Source organism: Salvia splendens, chromosome 21 (genome assembly GCF_004379255.2).
Source record: "Salvia splendens isolate huo1 chromosome 21, SspV2, whole genome shotgun sequence".
Lineage (NCBI taxonomy): Eukaryota > Viridiplantae > Streptophyta > Magnoliopsida > Lamiales > Lamiaceae > Salvia > Salvia splendens.
Window position 1 is genome coordinate 17,812,228 of NC_056052.1, and position 18,198 is coordinate 17,830,425.

Sequence of the window (18,198 nt, forward strand, 5' to 3'; positions counted from 1 at the left end):
CCTTTACGGCACGTGATTTTATGTAGTGTTGTTTTGTGAGTTAAGTGAAGAGAATAAAGTAAGAGAGTGAAAAAAAAGTAGAGTGATGTTACCATTTTTAGAAATGTGTCATTTAGAATGGGACATCCTAAAAAGAAAAATGTGTCATTTAGAGTAGGACAGATGGAGTATTAGTTTTATAATAAAATATGAGGAGAATGCATTAGTGGAAAGCGGAGTCAACCTCCTGCCATTTATGGTATAAAAGTGAACAGTGACCCTTAATGGCGGACAAACTAAAATAGTCGACCATGACTCCTAATGACGGGCGAAGGGAGTACATTTTATGCTGAAACTCAAGGAATGAAATAAAATATTGCTTGACTCCTAATGGAGGACGGAGGGAGTATATTTTAGGCTGAAATTCAAGGAATGAAATAAAATATTGCTTGTGAAGCCAAATCTTTTCTATTACTTGGAGGACTTGAAAATTATCATGTCAAAACTTTTTTTAAGCCTATATATACATCTCATAACCTAATTCATTCAGACACCACCACTCCTAGGTGAGCCTCCAAGACTCATCCCTCTCTACTCCAACTCTAATTTCTTCATTCCATATTTTACACATAAAATTCCCTCATTTTTCATTCCATCATCATCATCATCATCATTCTTAGAGATTTGAGCAATGCAAGAGAGGACTGAAGACCACATTCGATCATACCTTGGGTTTAGTACTTTAATTTATAGTTTTTGTTACTTGTCTATGAGTTGCTAATCTGTAAGAATTTCGGGGATTTGATAATAGTACTTATGTTTATTTATTTCAGTTTTTATTATTCTAATACTTCATTTATTACGTTCAATCTTGTGTATAATGCTTTTAAGTTGAGTGACACATAATCTTGTTGATTTATTGGTATGTGGGGAATTGAGAAAGGATCCATATGTTAAATTATGATTGATGACACTACGGTCAATGACAGTGATTTGGTGACTCGCCCTAGTAACCCTGTTGTCTGAGATTGGATGTTAAACTGTTAATAGGTAAACTAAATTGTAAAATCAATATCCTCGTAATTCAATTCTTCGCCTTATTTTTATTATTTATTATTTATTTTGTTTATTTACCTATTTCTGTGTAATTTCATAAATCTCTAACTAAAACTCTTGTGGCTCTAGATAGTATATAACTCTTAGTATATGATAGCTAGTTGTAATTTTATTCCTTTTTGTGTATTTAATCATTTCTATTTAGTTTTATAAAGACTTTAGTTATACTAAATCTAAACTGTATATTTGTAGATATTTTTAATGTTAATAAAATGTGGATCATTTGTTTGAGTTAAACTATTTATTGGGCTTTGCAAGGAGAATGACGACATCACCCAAACTAAAAATTAGCTTTTACTTAGTAATGTGATTAACTTTTTGAACAGTTCTCTAATCTAAATTCTTGGTTTTAACGTTTATCCTTATATTTAATAATTAGGTACATTACTAGCATTTTTAGATTATTTTCATGATATTAGGAATAATAATGTCAATGCAATCAAGAATGATTTTTCAGAACCTCTAATTTACTGAAGACGTAATTTACTAAATATAAAAGTTTGACGAAAAAATAGTTTCCCTACTATATATATGAAATAAATAACTGTCCCTACTATTTATATGAAATAAATAACTGAAAAGGGTATGGATGGATCACCACAACCCTTTCAACACTCTCATAATAGGAGCAAAGCAGGTGATCTTGACAGGTGCTTTCGATTTCTCAACCCGTTTTCGTGTATTCGATTCCTTAGCCCGTTTATGTGCATTCGACTTCTCAACCCGTTTCCGTGTTTTCGATTCTCTAGCCCATTTTTGTGTATTCGATTTCTCAACCCGTTTTCGTGCATTCGATTCCTTAGCCCGTTTCTGTGCATGCGATTCCTCAACCCGTTTTTGACTGACAAAATTGACCCGATCGCCATTTCTCAACACGTGTATGTCATTGATCTCAACTCTTTTTTCGTCCAAGACTCTAACGAAGATAGCACCATATATCTTCACACCAATCTGCTTCAACTCCATGAAGCTACAAGGGAGCACTAGGAGCTTCCCCGCAACATCTCCCTTCTCCAAGCAAGTGATCGTGATCCAAGCATTCGATTCCTTAGCCCATTTATCACTGATCCCATTTCCTTCTTCGTTCAAGACTTTCGTTTCCTCAGCAAAAACGATCAGATCGCCGTTTCTCACCACACGAATGTCATCAATCTCAGCTCCGCTATCGAGCAAAACTCTAGAGAAAGAAGCACCATATATCTGCATCCCAACATGCTTTAGCTCCTCGAAGCTACTTGGGAGTACCAAGCGCTTCCTTAAAGCATGAACATCTCTATTCCATGAATGCAAACAAGTGATTGTGATGATCGCTACCACATCGTTTCTTCAATTTAAAAATAAAAAAAATAAAATAAAACAGTTACACTATTTGAAAATTTTAAAATCATTATACATACCACAATAAATTAATTGAATTCATTTGACCAAAGTGAGACAAATTACCTAAGTAAACAAGAACTCCATACCTGTAAATATGACCCGATGCAAGTACTCCCTCCGTCTTCCAATATATGTCTCTATTGACTCGACAAGAATTTTAAGAAATATAAAGAAAAGTGAGTTAGAAAAAATTAGTGGATTGTGAGTCCCAGTTACTCTCCCCGTCCAATCGAAGACGACCCATTTTCCTTTTTAGTTTATCTCATTCAAGATGATCCATTACTAAAAATAGAAACCTCTTATGTCTACTTTTATTCTCTTACTTTATTCTCTTCACTAACACATAAAAAATAAACTGCATAGAATCTTGTGCCGCTCAAGGAAGAGATCATCTTCATTGGGACAGAGAGAATATATATTAATATTATAATCAAATAATGAGTAGGTAAAATATGTGGTCCAGTATTCAAAATTAAATAAGAAAGAATAGACCAAAATGAAAAAACTATGATACATAATGATAACAAAGAAAGTAAATTAATTTCATTAGGCAAACTCATTTAATTAATTAATAATCTTGTTAAGATTATAAACCAGAAATCAAATGAACTAGAAAAGCAAGAGACTGGACGAACCTATAGAAGCCATCATAAGATAATGAAGAAGGAGGAGGAATGGAAGAGAGCTGCTTTGTTTTGGCATTGCGACGAGGAGCGAGGGCTCCGGCTACGGCTGCAGCAGTCATCGCCATTGTTTATGTAGAAATGTGGTTGTATTTTTTTTAAAATGAGGAGTATATAATATTATGCAATGGAATCTGGCCAACCTTTGCGTATAAGAAACGGTGAGAAATGGTCAAGAAGTGATATGATGCTGAATTGTAGGACTTTAACTCCTAATTACTACTATTTTATTAGTTTATGGTTAGGATAGAATAGATTTCAATAGATTTCAAAGTATAGGTGATTAGGATTGAATAAAATTTTTTATGTCCTTAATTAGGATATGATAGAAAAACAACCTGTTTACAGATGTGGAAGTTGACATAGTGGATGGTGGAAAATTTAAAATTCTCTATAACCGACCCAGTAAGTGTTTTACTTTTGAATTTTATATCACCTTTCTTGTTTTTACTTCCATTGGAATGGACATGAAGCTATAATTTGGTTTGTACTAAGAAGGATGATCTGCAATATCTTGCATCTTGCTCTCCTGAGAACTCTCAAGTTAGAAGGATCTCTTGGCTAAGCCAACTAAGTAATTTAAGTAAAATATTAAATGATGAGATTGAAGTAAGACAGTCCGTGAACACATAGTTTTTATTTCATGATTATACTCCCCCGTCCCAACTAAGTCGAGTCATATTTCTTTTTGGGATGTCCCAACTAAGTTGAGTCATTTCCTTTTTTAACCAAAAAATAAAACATCCAATCACCCTTACTTTATTCCATCACTTATTTTACTCTCTTTTTATTTTTTCTACTTTATTCCTCTCTCCTACTTTTCAACAAATTTATTAATCTCTGTGCCCAAAAGTTTTTTATCAACTTAGGTGGGAAGGAGGGAGTATTTTTTATCGACTGGAAGTATAGACCAAATTTTTTACCCCTAAGTCCATTTTAGATGTGGCCGGTGGAAGTTGGGGTTCGGGCATGGTGGACACTCTAGAGGAGGCGGTTTTGGATTCAAAGGCTAAATGCTCTTCTTTGGAGCATATAGAGAGTGTATTAATGTGGTTTACTAAAAATCTAAGGACATTTGGATATGTCTCATTGATGAGGCTCGTTTCACGCATGTGTTCTATAGTAAAACTGCATCAAATTCTGTAACTAACATCCAACTTTGAGCCAGGTATGTGTAAAAATCTGCCATTTTTTGGAAATGAGTTGATCAACTGGGCGGATGAGTGGATCAAGGAAAGAAGTCAAAAACTGCGGCATTGAATTGATCAAGTCAAGAATCAAATGGAGCCAGCAGGAGTTCCGCATGGAAGATAGAGTTGAAGACCTCACCACAAAATGTGAAGGGCATGAATGATATTTCAGAGAGGATGGTACCCTAGGGATCAGAGCCCTACGCCTCTCTCTATAAAGGAAGCCCAACACAAGAAAAGTAGCTCTTGGTCTGGGGGTCTCACAGGCATACTTAGAATATCTTTAGGAATTCAGCTCTCTTCTAGGGCTGAAACCGAAGCTCTTTTACTTCATCTTCCTGATTTCTGTCACACACACTTGGTCCTGTTCTAGTTTAGTTTAGTTGGCGTTTGGTGTTGGTTTTTAGCTCTTAATCGTTATGTTCTTGCTATTCCGCTTCGAAAATAAGCGATGAAACAATTTCCTGCTTTCCTTGTTTGTTTTTAGTTTACTTTTGATGTTATCAACTTTTATTATTTTTGATTTAGTAATTTTGAAGTTATGTTTTCATTTCCAGCTGATGTGTTCTGTTTTCATGCATGATACTTCTGATCTATTTTGATTTCCGTTTTAAGATGCACATCTTAGCTCAAGTGTCTTGTTTCATGTCGATTTGGTCAGATCTGAGTTTTCAATTCACGTTTCTGTTTAGATCTGGATGTCTATGCTTCATTTCTGCATGAGTATGGGTTAGTTTCTAGTTTACGTAGTCGTAGCTTAGATCTTAGGAGTGGATTTAATTTTATGTGTTGCTATGATGTTTCATCTTCCATAGCTTTTCAGATCTGTTATTTGTTCTGTTTTCCATGTTGATTTGGTGAAGAAGATGAAGTTGTTAAAAGGTTCTTACTTTATCATACACTTTGCAGGGGGTGTACATTCCCCTGTTGCTGTTTGTCCATTTATGGAAAGTTCAGTTAAGTTGATCAAGTAGATTTAGTTAAGCTCAGCAAGTTGATCAGTTTAGAACCCTAGTTAAGTTTATTTTCTCAAGTCAAGTAGTTAACTTAACCCACCCCTAGAAAGCATGGCCGCCGCCATTCCCAAGCCGTGTCAAGCAAACAAATATCAAACACCTCATCTCTGTGGGATCGATCCTTACTCCCTATACTAGTTAATAGTATTGTGGGTTAAGGTTTTGAGAACACATTTTCTTAGCTCTTTAGTTGATCTCACTCAAGTCGAATCTAAGTCGAGTTGATCAGCCTGAGTTTCCACTGGATCCACTCACTTGCATTTTGCAGGTAGAAGGCACGCATAGGCCAGCTAGATCAGTTTGATGATTTAACTTGAGCAAGCCACAACGATAAACCAAAAATGATGAAAGTGAAGACTAGGAAGATGCGAGTTCTCACTCATCCTAAAGACATAGAGCAATCAAATTTAGCTCAATTCAATTAAAGTTGATTTAAAAAATATTAATTAGTATCTAGTCGACATTTTTCACAAATTTTACGTACGGAAGAACTATTGAGATCAATATTGATATACCTTTTAAATCCAAATTACCAAATATGAGCTCCTTCTGATACTACAATAATGTATCTTGAAACAAGACTATTATTGGAACTAGACATTATTAATGTTCTATTCTTGAAACTCTAATGTTCATCAACCAACACTCTTTGAAACTCCAACACTCTCTCTCAAGTTAAGTAACAAGATTTCTGATACTTAACTTGCGAAGAGCGTCTAAGAAATCTTTTGTTCCAACTGCCTTTAGTAGAATATCTGCAAGTTGATCTATAGATTGAATAAATGGGAACTCAATATTTCCTTCCTCGATTGATGGAGTGTTTGTCCACTTCAACATATTTTGTTCGATCATTTTGGACTAGATTTTCTGCAATGCTAATCGCGGCATAGTTATCACACAACAGTCGACATGTTTTTTGTGATAAAAAAAACTCAATTCCCCCATCAATCTTCTAAGCCACAATATCTCTGTCAAACCATTTCTGATCCCTCTAAATTCTGCATTTTCACTTGATATTGCTACGACCTTCTATTTCTTGCTCTTCTAAGTGACTAAATTTCCTTCAACAAATGTAAAGTACCTAGAAGTGGATTTTCTATCTCCTGGTTTCCAGCCCAGTTGGCATCTGTATAACCATTAATCTCCAAATGTTCACTCTTCTTGAACATAATTCAATAATCAAAGGTTCCTTTGAGGTGGTGGACAACTAACAATATTGCTTCAAGGTGGTCGTTTTGGGGTCATTGCATAAACTGATCACACACTTACTCTCAATATTTCCTTCCTCGATTGATGGAGTGTTTGTCCACTTCAACATGTTTTGTTCGATCATTTTTGACTACATTTTCTGCAATGCTAATCGCGGCATTGTTATCACACAACAGTCGACATGTTTTTTGTGATAAAATAACTCAATTCCCCCATCAATCTTCTAAGCCACAATATCTCTGTCAAACCATTTCTGATCCCTCTAAATTCTGCATTTGCACTTGATATTGCTACGACCTTCTATTTCTTGCTCTTCTAAGTGACTAAATTTCCTCCAACAAATGTAAAGTACCTAGAAGTGGATTTTCTATCTCCTGGTTTCCAGCCCAGTTGGCATCTGTATAACCATTAATCTCTAAATGTTCATTCTTCTTGAACATAATTCAATGATCAAAGGTTCCTTTGAGGTGGTGGACAACTAACAATATTGCTTCAAGGTGGTCGTTTTGGGGTCAGTGCATAAACTGATCACACACTTACTGCACATGCGGTATAGTGTGTGACAAGTAGAATAATTTTCTTACTAACCTTTGAAACCTCTCTCGGTCGACAAGTTCGGCTCCTTCTGTATTTGGAGACTATGGTTAACTACAATTAGCGTGTCTGCAGGCTTGCATTCCATCATGTCTGAATCTGCTAGAAGATCCAAAGTGTATTTTCTATTGATGAAAATCTCTTCTCTCGATCTCAGAACTTCAACACCCAGAAAATATTTGAGTGTCTCCAAATCCTTCATTTCGAATTCCGTCGCCAGATTCTTTTTGAGCTGTTCTATCTCTTTAGAATCATTTCCTATGATGATCATATTATCAACATAGATTATCAGGCATGTGATTATATCCCATTGCCTTTTCAGAAATATAATGTGATTAGCGTCATATTTCTTCATTGCCTCTGTGAATATCCCAAACTATGCTCTCAGAGATTGTTTTAACTCATACAGGGTTTTCTTCAGCTGACAGACTTCTCCTTCTTCAAAGTCATTCTCAAATCCTGAAGGAGCTTCCATGTAAACTTCCTTTGTTAGATCACCATGCAGGAATGCATTAGTCACATCCAACAGGTGTAGGGGCCAGTCTTTGTTTGCTGCGATGGAGAGCATCACTCGAACCGTACTCATTTTCCATTAGTAAGAATGTTTTGTAGCAGTCCACCCCATAGGTATAAGTATATCCTTTATCTACAAGACGAGCCTTGTATCTCTCGATAGTTCCGTCGGGCTTTCGTTTGATCATAAAGACCCATCTGCACCCAACAATATGTTTCGTTTTTTTTGCAGTCACATTGCTTCCAAGTATTATTTATCTCCAAGGATTTAATTTGACCATATTCGCTTCTCTCAAGTGTTTGCTTTTCAAGGCTTCTTTTACTGTTTGTAGGATTTTTCTTCTCCATATAGAGCTTCCTCAAATGCTCTGGTCAGTTTTGTCAAGTTTGCTTTTGCCACACTACCCACAGGATATATTGATTGTCTTCTGCCTGTTTTTTCGGAGAATATCTTTTGGGTGGAATTCCCCGAGTACTCCGAGGTGGAAAAATATATTGTCCAGTATCTTCATCAATGATCTCTTTCCCTTCATCTTCTGTAACTATATTGCCTGTAGCAATAGTAACATAGTTATCAATGAAGTTGTTTACCTCAGATATCGGATGGAGAGATGTCAGGACAACACTTTGTTCCACGGGTTGATTTTTGTTTTAAGACCTGCTAAATGACATAAGTAGTTGGCTCGGGTTTACCTTAATTGGGTTATGATCATGAGGCATAGGCATCCAACTTAGCAAGTCAACATTTGATACCTCATTTAATTCTCCCCCCCCCCCCGACTGGTAAGTTCAGTGTTGTAAAAGAATTTTGTTTCTAGGAAATTACAGTTCATCGTGGTAATAATACCTATCGGTTTTGTGGATCGTAGCATTTATATCCCTTTTGATTGATCCCATATCCATTGAAAACACATTTAATCGCACAAGAGGCTAATTTTGTTTGTTCATGTTTTGGGACATGAACAAACACGGAGCATCCGAAGTAAAGCTGGAGGGACACTGGTTGATAAAAATTGAAGTAGGTTTTGAGATTAAGGATTCTAGTAAGGAGATGATTTATGAGTTATAATGACGTAGCAATTGCTTCGGGCCAAAAATATTTTGGGACTTTGGAATATAAAAAGATGTGCCCTAGTCATTTCTAGAAAAATTTGATTTTTGCGTTCAACTACCCATTCTGTTTAGGCATGTGGGCACAAGAAGTTTGGTGAATCGAACATTTCTCAATGCAAAAATGTTTTCATTTTTGTGTTAACAAACTCCCGCCATTATCAAAGGATTTTAATTTTTGTTTGAAACTGGGTAGGGATAATGGCATAAAATTTTAAAAAAATAGAGAAGACATGAGATTTGTTTTTCAAAAAATATACTCATGCCATATGAGTGCAATCATTAATGAATGAGACAAAGTATTTCAAATCGTTCCTCCAGGAATTGGACAAGGACCCCACACATATGAATGTATCAAAGAAAAAACTAAGTCAACTCTAGTGTTGCTGAGTTTAAAAGATTGTCCGTGGCTCTTAGCCAAAACACAGGTTTCACACTCAAAAACAGATTATTTCATAAGATGCGGAAATAGAATTTTTAAATAACTAGAAGATGGATGCCCTACCCGCCTATACCATAACTATGTTTCTCATTCTAAAGATCCATGTGCCAACATCGCTCTGCCAGTTTGAGCTATCTCATCCACAAGTATAACCTGCGGCATTCAGTGTCAAGCCCAATAATCATCCCCTTCCAGAAGCGTGCATGTTCTAACGGATCACATAATTTGATCTATTTAGCAGATTATCTAGACAAAATCTATTCACGTAATTATCACATGTATCATGCTCATAACTTGAATTAAAACATGTTTTAACATATAAAATCCCTAAAACATACTTACTACGGAATTAGCCAATTTACCTCGTTGATTCAATCAAGAATTGATGATGGCTTGCTCCGTCCCGTCGTGAAGATCTTCAGTACTCGACCTCGGATCTTCTGACTGGTGTCCCAGACTGTATACTGATATTTGTGTGGGAAAATCTCACCAGAATACTAGGACTCAAATAATGAAGACAAAACTCAGCTCACGGAAGAAGTAATTTTTGAACTCTCTCTCTTTAGAGGGGGGACGAAAATTGGGAGCAATAATAATTGTTATTTCTGTCTCCTTTATTCTCTTATTTATATTAAGTCACATATTTGGCCCAGTCAGGGATCTAACGAAGAATTTGGACATGGCCTCACCCAATTAGCTTTTTACTAATTAAATTGAACCCACAATTTAATATAAGCTTATATTGGAATATTACAAGCAGCCACTACAGAAGTAATATTGCACTGCCTTTCCAAATCCGAAATTACAAGTATTCCGGGTTTCCTTTTATTTGATTAATTCATTTCTCGCGCTTAAGATAGGAACATCCATTAATTAATTAATGTCTGCTATGGACTTAATTAATTAACATATTTTATTTTCCAAGAGTGGACTTAGCAAGAAACTCTTACTAATTATTCATAGAGTAATTAAACTTCAACTAGCTAGGTTCCGAATAATAAAACCTTGTTTCGAGCTCCTCTTGTGGATGTTATCAAATGAGACTCTCCTCGCGCACGATTCAACATAATAGCAATCCTAGCACCGCTAGATAATGATCACCACTACCCAATATACCTGGATCGTTGGGTGACAAAAAACCCGCACCTTTGGTAAGTCAAAGTTGTAGATACTTAATATCGTATGCTCAATGCTAACGTACATTGATTAAGAAATTAATTATCAAGACCTCGTCTTTCAGTAGATAGCATAAAGACTCGTCTTGCTGTTAGATCCATTCAGTGCTATACCACACCAACGTCATCATATTTCAATAAGGCTTAGAAATAATCGGACTGACATTGGAACCTTTCACGATAGGTAGTCTAGGTCTATCTAGGTTGTGAAATTCTTATTTTTCTTTGTTCAGAATTGACCGCATACCTTAAATTGAGCGCAGCCCACAACCGGTCTACTGGAACAAATACTTAGACTTATGTTATGTTCGCTTATACATTTAAATATACAATAAACATCCATTAAATGTAAAACATAACAACATTATGACAAAAATAATATGTTGCATTCATTGGAAAATAATTATTAGAGTTTTACAGTATTTAATCACTCGAAAGGTGATTTCTAGTATACAAACCCTAACAATCTCCCACTTATACTCAAAACAGCTTTCGAGTATACAAAACAGTGTGCACACGTCAAATTACACCCACTTATACTGAAAGCGAGTTGAGGTCTTGAATGAGTCGAACTCACATCCCTTCAACGTGGCCCTCGAACGGTTTTAACGCCAATGCCTTTGTAAAAGAATCTGCCAGGTTGTTCTCTGACGCAATCTTGACCACTTGTATGTCTCATCTCTGCACTATATCACTTATGATATGATACTTCCGCTCTATGTGTTTGCTCGCTTTGTGAGCTCTCGGTTCCTTCAAATTTGCCACAGCACCAGAATTGTCACAATAAACCGTGATGCTCTTGGGCAGATTCGTAACCACACCTAAATCCATAAGGAAGTTCTTGAACCATACTGCCTCTTTTGCAGCCTCCGAAGCGGCCACATACTCGGCTTCCATGGTCGAGTCCGCGATGCATTTCTGCTTCACACTCTTCTAAATTGCGGCTCCACCTCCTAAGGTGAACACATATCCTGAAGTAGATTTTCTCGAGTCCTGATCAGCTTGAAAGTCTGAGTCAGTATATCCCAAAGGACAGAGCTCGACTGCATTGTAAACTAGAGCATAGTCCTTAGTCCGTTTAAGGTACTTGAGTATGTTCTTTACGGCAGTCCAATGTCCTTGGCCCGGATTTGACTGATATCTTGCCACCATGCCAACATCAAAGCAAATATCATGCCTCGTACAAAGCATAGCATACATGAGACTTCCAACTGCCGAAGCATATGGAATCATTCTCATTGCTTGTATCTCAGACGACGTTTTGGGGCACATCTCTTGAGATAGATGGATGCCATGTCTAAAAGGTAAGAAACCTTTCTTGGCGTCCTGTATGCTAAAGCGACTAAGTACTGTTTCGATGTAAGGTTCTTGAGATAAGCACAACATCTTCTTTTCTCGATTCCTAAGAACCTTGATCCCGAGGATGTGTCCCGCGTCTCCCATATCCTTCATCTTGAACTGGTTTGAAAACCATGTTCGTACTGATGACAACATCTTTTTATTGTTTCCAATTAGAAGAATGGCATCTACATATAAAACTAAGAACACTACATTCCCCTTTTCAACCTTCTTATACACACAGCTTTCACTTGGGCATTTTTCGAATCCAAACTTGCGAACAGTTTGATCAAAATACTGATTTCATGATCTAGATGCTTGCTTAAGGCCATAAATGGCCTTCTTAAGCTTCCAAACCATGTGTTCCTTGCCCTTTATGGCATAACCTTCGGGTTGTTCCATGTAGATGGTCTTCTCAAGACCGTCGTTTAGAAACGCAGTCTTAACGTCTATCTGCCATACATCCCAATCCATATAAGCTGCTATAGACAATAGTATCCGGATCGATTTGAGCATGGCCACTGGGGAGAAAGTCTCATCGTAATCGACACCTTCCTTTTGGGTATACCCCTTAGCCACTAGTCTTGCCTTGAAGACTTTAACTCGTCCATCGGGTCCATATTTACGTTTATATATCCACTTGCTCCCAATGGCAGTACAGCCTTCGGGTAGGACGGACAAATTGTAGATGTCTTTGTCTATCATAGATTGTAGCTCCGAATCCATTGCTTTCACCCATTCGCAATGATCGACATTTGCCTGCGCTTCCGCAAAGTTCCAGGGATCTAATACATTGTTGTTTGAGGAGTGATCCATAGATTCCCCAAAACCAATGTATCTTTCGGGCTCATGTGAGACCCTCCCACTGCGGCGCGGCACTACAATTCTTGGAATAGAAGTTGAAGTTTCTGGAATTGTTTGTACACTTGGTACTCGTTCTTGGTTAATGGAATTTGTGACAGAAGTTAGCTCATCAAGAGCCACTTCACTGTTGGGTTTATGATTCATTACATAGTCTTCCTCTAAGAATGTGGCATGAGTGCTCACAATAACTTTCTTATCTCGGAGACTAAAGAATTCATAAGCTTTCGTTCCTCTGGGGTACCCTATAAACAAACATACCTTCGTCCTTGATCCTAGCTTAGTTGGATCCTTTTCCAATACATGAGCCGGGCAACCCCAAATCTTGAGATGTGCTAGATTGGGCTTGCGCCTAGTCCACAACTCATAAGGAGTAGTAGGTACGGATTTTGACGGTAAATTGTCTAAAATATGGCTTGCAGAAAGCAAGGCATGTCCCCAAAACGAAGTAGGTAGCCGTGCATAACTCATCATCGATCGGACCATGTTTAATTAGGTCTTGTTCCTTCTTTCAGCCACGCCGTTCTGCTGGGGCGTGCCCGGCTCAGTCAATTGGGATTGGATACCCGACTCCGATAAGTTGTCCAAAAAAGCGGCACTGAGGTATTCGCCTCCACGATCAGATCACAGGAATTTGATAGTCTTACCATGATACTTCTCCACTTGAGCCTTAAAGTCCTTGAACTTATCGAAAGACTCTGATTTATGGGTCATCAAATAGACGTATCCAATTTTCGAGAAGTCATCAATGAATGTGATGAAGTATCGAAAACCACCTCTTGCTTCAGTAGACATTGGTCCACATACATCGGAATGAACGAGCTCAAGTACTTCCTTGGCCCTATTGCCCTTAGCCTGAAAAGGCATCTTGGTCATCTTGCCTTCTAAGCATGACTCACACTTATGAAAACATTCCTCCTCTAGACCTTTAATAAGGTCTTGTTTAACAAGAGAATGGATCCTCCTTTCATTGGCATGACCAAGTCTAAGGTGCCATAAGTACGTTTCATTCATTGAACTTGAAGGTTCATTTCGTTTCTTTGAAATTTTCGATGTTGTATTGAGTTCTGATTTGCGATTATTAAACTGTGTAGATGTGATTGTGTACATATTGTTTTCCATGATACCACGACAGATATAAAAACCATCTTTCTTAATAACGCAATTGTCATTAAAAGAAATTGAATATCCATCAAAAACTAATTTAGAAACTGAAATTAAATTTATTCAAAAAGAAGGTATCAACAAAACATTCTTCAAAATCAAAAATCTATCACTACTAAAACGCAAATAAATGTTTCCCACTGCTACGGCCACCACTTTTGTAGCGTCGCCCAGCTGGACCTCGATCTCACGATCACGTAGCCGTCTTGTCACCTGCATTAAGTCAGGATCAAAACAAATATGATCAGTGGCTCATGTGTCAATAACCCAAGTGCAAGTAGACTTCGAAGCCAAACATGACTCGACTACTAAAGCTTGGTGCATACCTGTAGCCTTGCCCTTTTTAGGACAATCTGGCTTCCAATGCCCCTTCTCTCCGCACTTGAAACACTTCCCCGTGGGCTTCTTGTTTGCCCTTTTCTTCTTCTTTCCCTTAGCTATCTTGGTCGGTCCTAAGTTCGGTGCCTGCCTTTTTCCTGCGCTAGGCTTGAAGCTAGAGGAACGAGGCGCCGAAGTCATCATGGTCGCCTTAGCCTGGATCATAAGATCCTCTGCCGACTGAAGTTCAGTCAACAGCTCTGCCAAGGTGTAGTTCCTCTAGTTCATCTCGAAGTTGAGCTTGAACTGTTGGAAGCTAGGGGGAAGACTTTGAAAACTAGCGGTCGCTAGCAAAGGTGCAGCGGACCGTTGGCTGGCTTGAAAACTCCAGATTTCCATCTTCGTATTTTTGCTATCTTTTTAGGCTCTATTATGCACATTCTTCACAAAACACGTCAAAAATACCAAAATAGATAAATAATGCAAATAATGGAAATGTAATGCAACTTTGAAACTCAAAACGGATCAAATAATGGCCTTAAAACAGTGCAAAATCCGAGCGTATCACTCTGCCATAACGCCTTGGCAGTTTGATGTTGAGTGAATTGTATAACGAGTTTTGGCTCCATGTTTGGGATGAGACAACACGAAGAAGTTGCTAGCTTGTCATTTCTTGAACTCTGGGTTGGTGGTTTTTGGAGGTTTCTGATCTCCCTCGAGGTGGGACCAAACAAGAATTTTTTTCCGTCTAACTTGAATTCCACTGATAATGAGAGGACTTATTTGGACATTTTGTATTTGGTTTGGTTGGTACTTGATGCACTTTTTATTAGCACTAAAAATACCTGCAAGTATACAAGGTATAAATAGTATAGCTAAAGGTCAGTACCGGATATTGAACACAGGGAAAACAATCACAAATTGTCTACCTTCTACTAAGCTTCTTTCACTATTTGGAAAACCGAAAGATTTTGGAATTTTTGAAAATAAAAACTTTAAAAAGCGGAATTAAACAACTATTGCAGATAAAACACAAGAAAATGGAATTCCAGGGATGTGCGTTCACAGTTATGGTTATACAATTCCAACTACAATACCCTAGCACAATTCTTACTTCAGTAGGACGAGTCACCTAAGTTATGCTCATACGATACAAACTGATAAGGCTCATTTCATGCATCTATTTACGGGTTAAATTCTACAATTTTTGGGAAGTAACGAATGAATTTGAGCCAGATGTGTAGAAAAATCCACTGGAATAGGAATTGCATGAAGAGAATAAGCGGACAGCGGATAAAGGAGAAAATGGAGCTGTTTTGCAAACTGATCAAGTGAACAAGAGTGGAGGCATCGAAAAGGGATGAAGCATATTTTAAAGATCCTTAGGCAAAAGGGTAGACCCGACAATTTGGAAGAAAAGTATCATAGGGAATTGAGCCTCAAGCCTCCCTATAAATAGGGAAGGAAAGGAGGATTGAGGCAATACTTCATCGGCTCTCTCCCGAGCTGACCCTCGCATTCACAGCTAAATCTTCATTTCTCTCCATCATTGTTCTACACACTTGGCGAAGCGGTTTCATGTTGGTTTGGTGGTGTTTTAGTTTTAAGTTTGGTTGTTAAGTTCCACCGTCCGAGAAGGGCGAAGATACAATCCTTTTAATTCCTGTTTGGTGCAATTTCCGTTTCGAAGCTTTTTTTAGTTTAGAACTTTGTACTTGTGAAGGAATTTCTGAACCTTTATTTTGCATCTGATGTTATGAAGTATTTAGTTGTTCTATTCATTGCGTACGTGCTTCCTAGTTTTGAGCTGAATCTGTAGATTTATCGATGTTAAAGTCGTGAACGTTTTGCGGATGATGGTTGGTTCAATTGTTGTGCATGTCAGTTTGATTTTCATTGGATGTTTTTCGCAATAGATTATGCAGGGAGTTAGATCTGAGTAGTTACGTTCAAATTTCCGATCTGCTTAAATTGTGTTGAATTCTTGGGATCGATGTTGAAATATATATATCTGGAGTTTTGTGTTCTGAGTTTGTATTGATTGAATTTATGTTGTTCATACTCTGTTTAAGTTGATCAGGTAGGTTAGAAACAGTAGATGGGGTTGAGTTTACTCGTAGATTCATGTTACGATTGTTTAATTGCTTTGAATGTTAAATTTTATGTTGTTGCTGATTGTTAAAGGATGTGGCGAAGAAGATGAAGTAGTTAGAGATTTAGATCTTGAATTGCATCTTTATTCCTTTACTTTTCGTATGCTTTTTCTGATGACTGTTAGTTAAGGGACCTGGTCCCCACCTTTATTGTTATTCTTGTTTAGTTATTTCGGGAAAGCTTATCATAATCTCTTAGTTTGATTCAATTGATTTCTAGGTTGATCCTTCCATAGTAGCAGTCGGTAGTTAGTTGAGCATTTAGTTTAGGTCGACTTGATCAGTTAGATAGTAGTAAGTCCTAGTCGTTCCGTTCAGTAATTCAATTCTTAACCCACTGTGAAACGAGGCAGCAGCCAACCCCCAAATGTCAACAACAAATGTGAAAACCCTCATCTCTGTGGGATCGATCCTTACTTCTCTTTACTAGTTCATAGTCTTGTGGGTTAAAGCTTTGAAAAGAGGAGTGAGTCTTAGTTCATCAATTTTACTCGCTCCGCGTAGAAATACAACCTTTTCACAAACATAGATTACCTCACTAGGGTTGTCAATCCTAGATTTGTAACTCCTAAAAGCTCCTAAGACCCTTGAAAAGTCCTCACTCTCAATTAACAGTGTCGTTTTAAGGGAAGCTAATTGTAGTGTCTACTAAGCCGATCTAAATCGCCAACCTCCTCTCATGATTATGTAACCAGGCTATTAAATCATCACTGAATGTGTCACTCAAACGTGAAGCAATTATCCAGAACTTTGAAAAGAAACAAAGAACAAAACGAATATTAAATTTAAAAAAAACGGAATTGTATAAGCAAAGTCATAGAATAATCTATGAATTTAGTTACACGTGATAGAATAATCTAAAGACATAGTTTTTAGGGAAATCAAAAAGAACATAAGAACTAAAGCAATTAAAACCCAAAGGTAGAATCCTTATAGTCTTGATCTTCTCTTGATTCCTTCTTCAAACCCTTGCACTTTGAATGACAAAGATGAACTCTCAAATAATATGCTCTGGAATTATTGTGCAAAAAGAAGATCCTTATTGAAGAGGTTTGAGGGAGTATTTATAACCATAAAATCGTCCATCCCTAATTAAGGTAAAAAGTAGCCAAGTATGGTAAATCTTGGGGAGAAAGTAGGTCAAATCTGTGCGCCGTGTTTTCCCAGCGGGCCGATGCACCTTGGCCAGCGGTCGCTGGGTGTTGATCTGTAGCTTCTGCCTCTTGAACAGCGGTCGTTGTACTTGTTTCAGTGGTCACTGGAAATCATCCCGTACTTTCTGGATCGCTTGGAGCGGTCGTTGGGCGTGTTCCTCTTTTCAGCACAACTTTCCCGGAGCGGACCGCTACTGGCTCAGCGGTCGGTGGTTGTGTTGCAGCGGACCGCTGGACTTCTCGAAAGCTCCAGATTTCCAACTTCAATTTTTAGCTATCTTTTTAGGCTCAAATATGCACATTTCTCACAAAACACGTCAAAATACCAAAATAGATAAAAATATGCAATTAATGGACGTGTAATGCAACTTTGACACTCAAAATGGACCAAAAAGTGGCCTTAAAACAGTGCAAAATCCGAGCGTATCAGTTCTCACTTGGTCTTGGTTGTTTTTCAGGCTTGGGAAAATATGGTGGTAGGGGCCGATTTTTTCCTTGGTTTAGTCGAGGGTTTGAGGGGGTGTGGAACTATGATGAGAACTTCTCTGAGTTCTCAAAAACAAATCAGGATTGAAATCTTGCTCGTGATAATGAGAGGACTACAATCGTGTTGGACTTGAGTGTCCTAACTTGATGGAATGGGCGTCGTGTTCCCACTACCCCAAATATCCAGTCAAAGAAATTTATAAGTTCCCTTTTTTGAAAAGCCTTCCTACAAACTATTGGTTAGTATAAGGCAAGTCGGGATGTCGAACCCACAGAGAACAGTAACTCAAACATAAGAGGATTGATCACATGAGGCG

At 37.6% G+C, this 18,198-nt stretch overlaps 1 protein-coding gene across 2 annotated transcripts; it reads right to left on the bottom strand.

Moving 5' to 3' along the window:
* Nucleotides 1-1,544: 1,544 nt before the first annotated feature.
* LOC121783944 lies at nucleotides 1,545-3,250 on the bottom strand. Of its 2 annotated transcripts, none has more exons than XM_042182131.1 (3): nucleotides 3,111-3,250; nucleotides 2,562-2,612; nucleotides 1,545-2,368 (listed from the first exon to the last, which is right to left on the bottom strand). In XM_042182131.1, the coding sequence occupies exons 1-3, from the start codon at nucleotides 3,224-3,226 to the stop codon at nucleotides 1,690-1,692; spliced, it is 846 nt and encodes a 281-aa protein (XP_042038065.1). In that variant the 5' UTR covers nucleotides 3,227-3,250; the 3' UTR covers nucleotides 1,545-1,689. The 2 variants fall into 2 exon arrangements, with proteins under 2 accessions (XP_042038065.1, XP_042038064.1); XM_042182130.1 differs by having other exon boundaries at nucleotides 1,545-2,419.
* Nucleotides 3,251-18,198: the final 14,948 nt, after the last annotated feature.

What these genes read in the sequence shown, in the direction of transcription:
- LOC121783944 (XM_042182130.1), bottom strand. Translation starts at nt 3,226, where the DNA reads ATGGCGATGACTGCTGCAGCCGTAGCCGGAGCCCTCGCTCCTCGTCGC. An exon ending in TCTTATGATGGCTTCTATAG is followed by an intron (nt 2,613 to 3,110) that starts GTTCGTCCAGTC and finishes TCGAGTCAATAG; the next exon opens with AGACATATATTGGAAGACGG. An exon ending in GCATCGGGTCATATTTACAG is followed by an intron (nt 2,420 to 2,561) that starts GTATGGAGTTCT and finishes TTTAAATTGAAG; the next exon opens with AAACGATGTGGTAGCGATCA.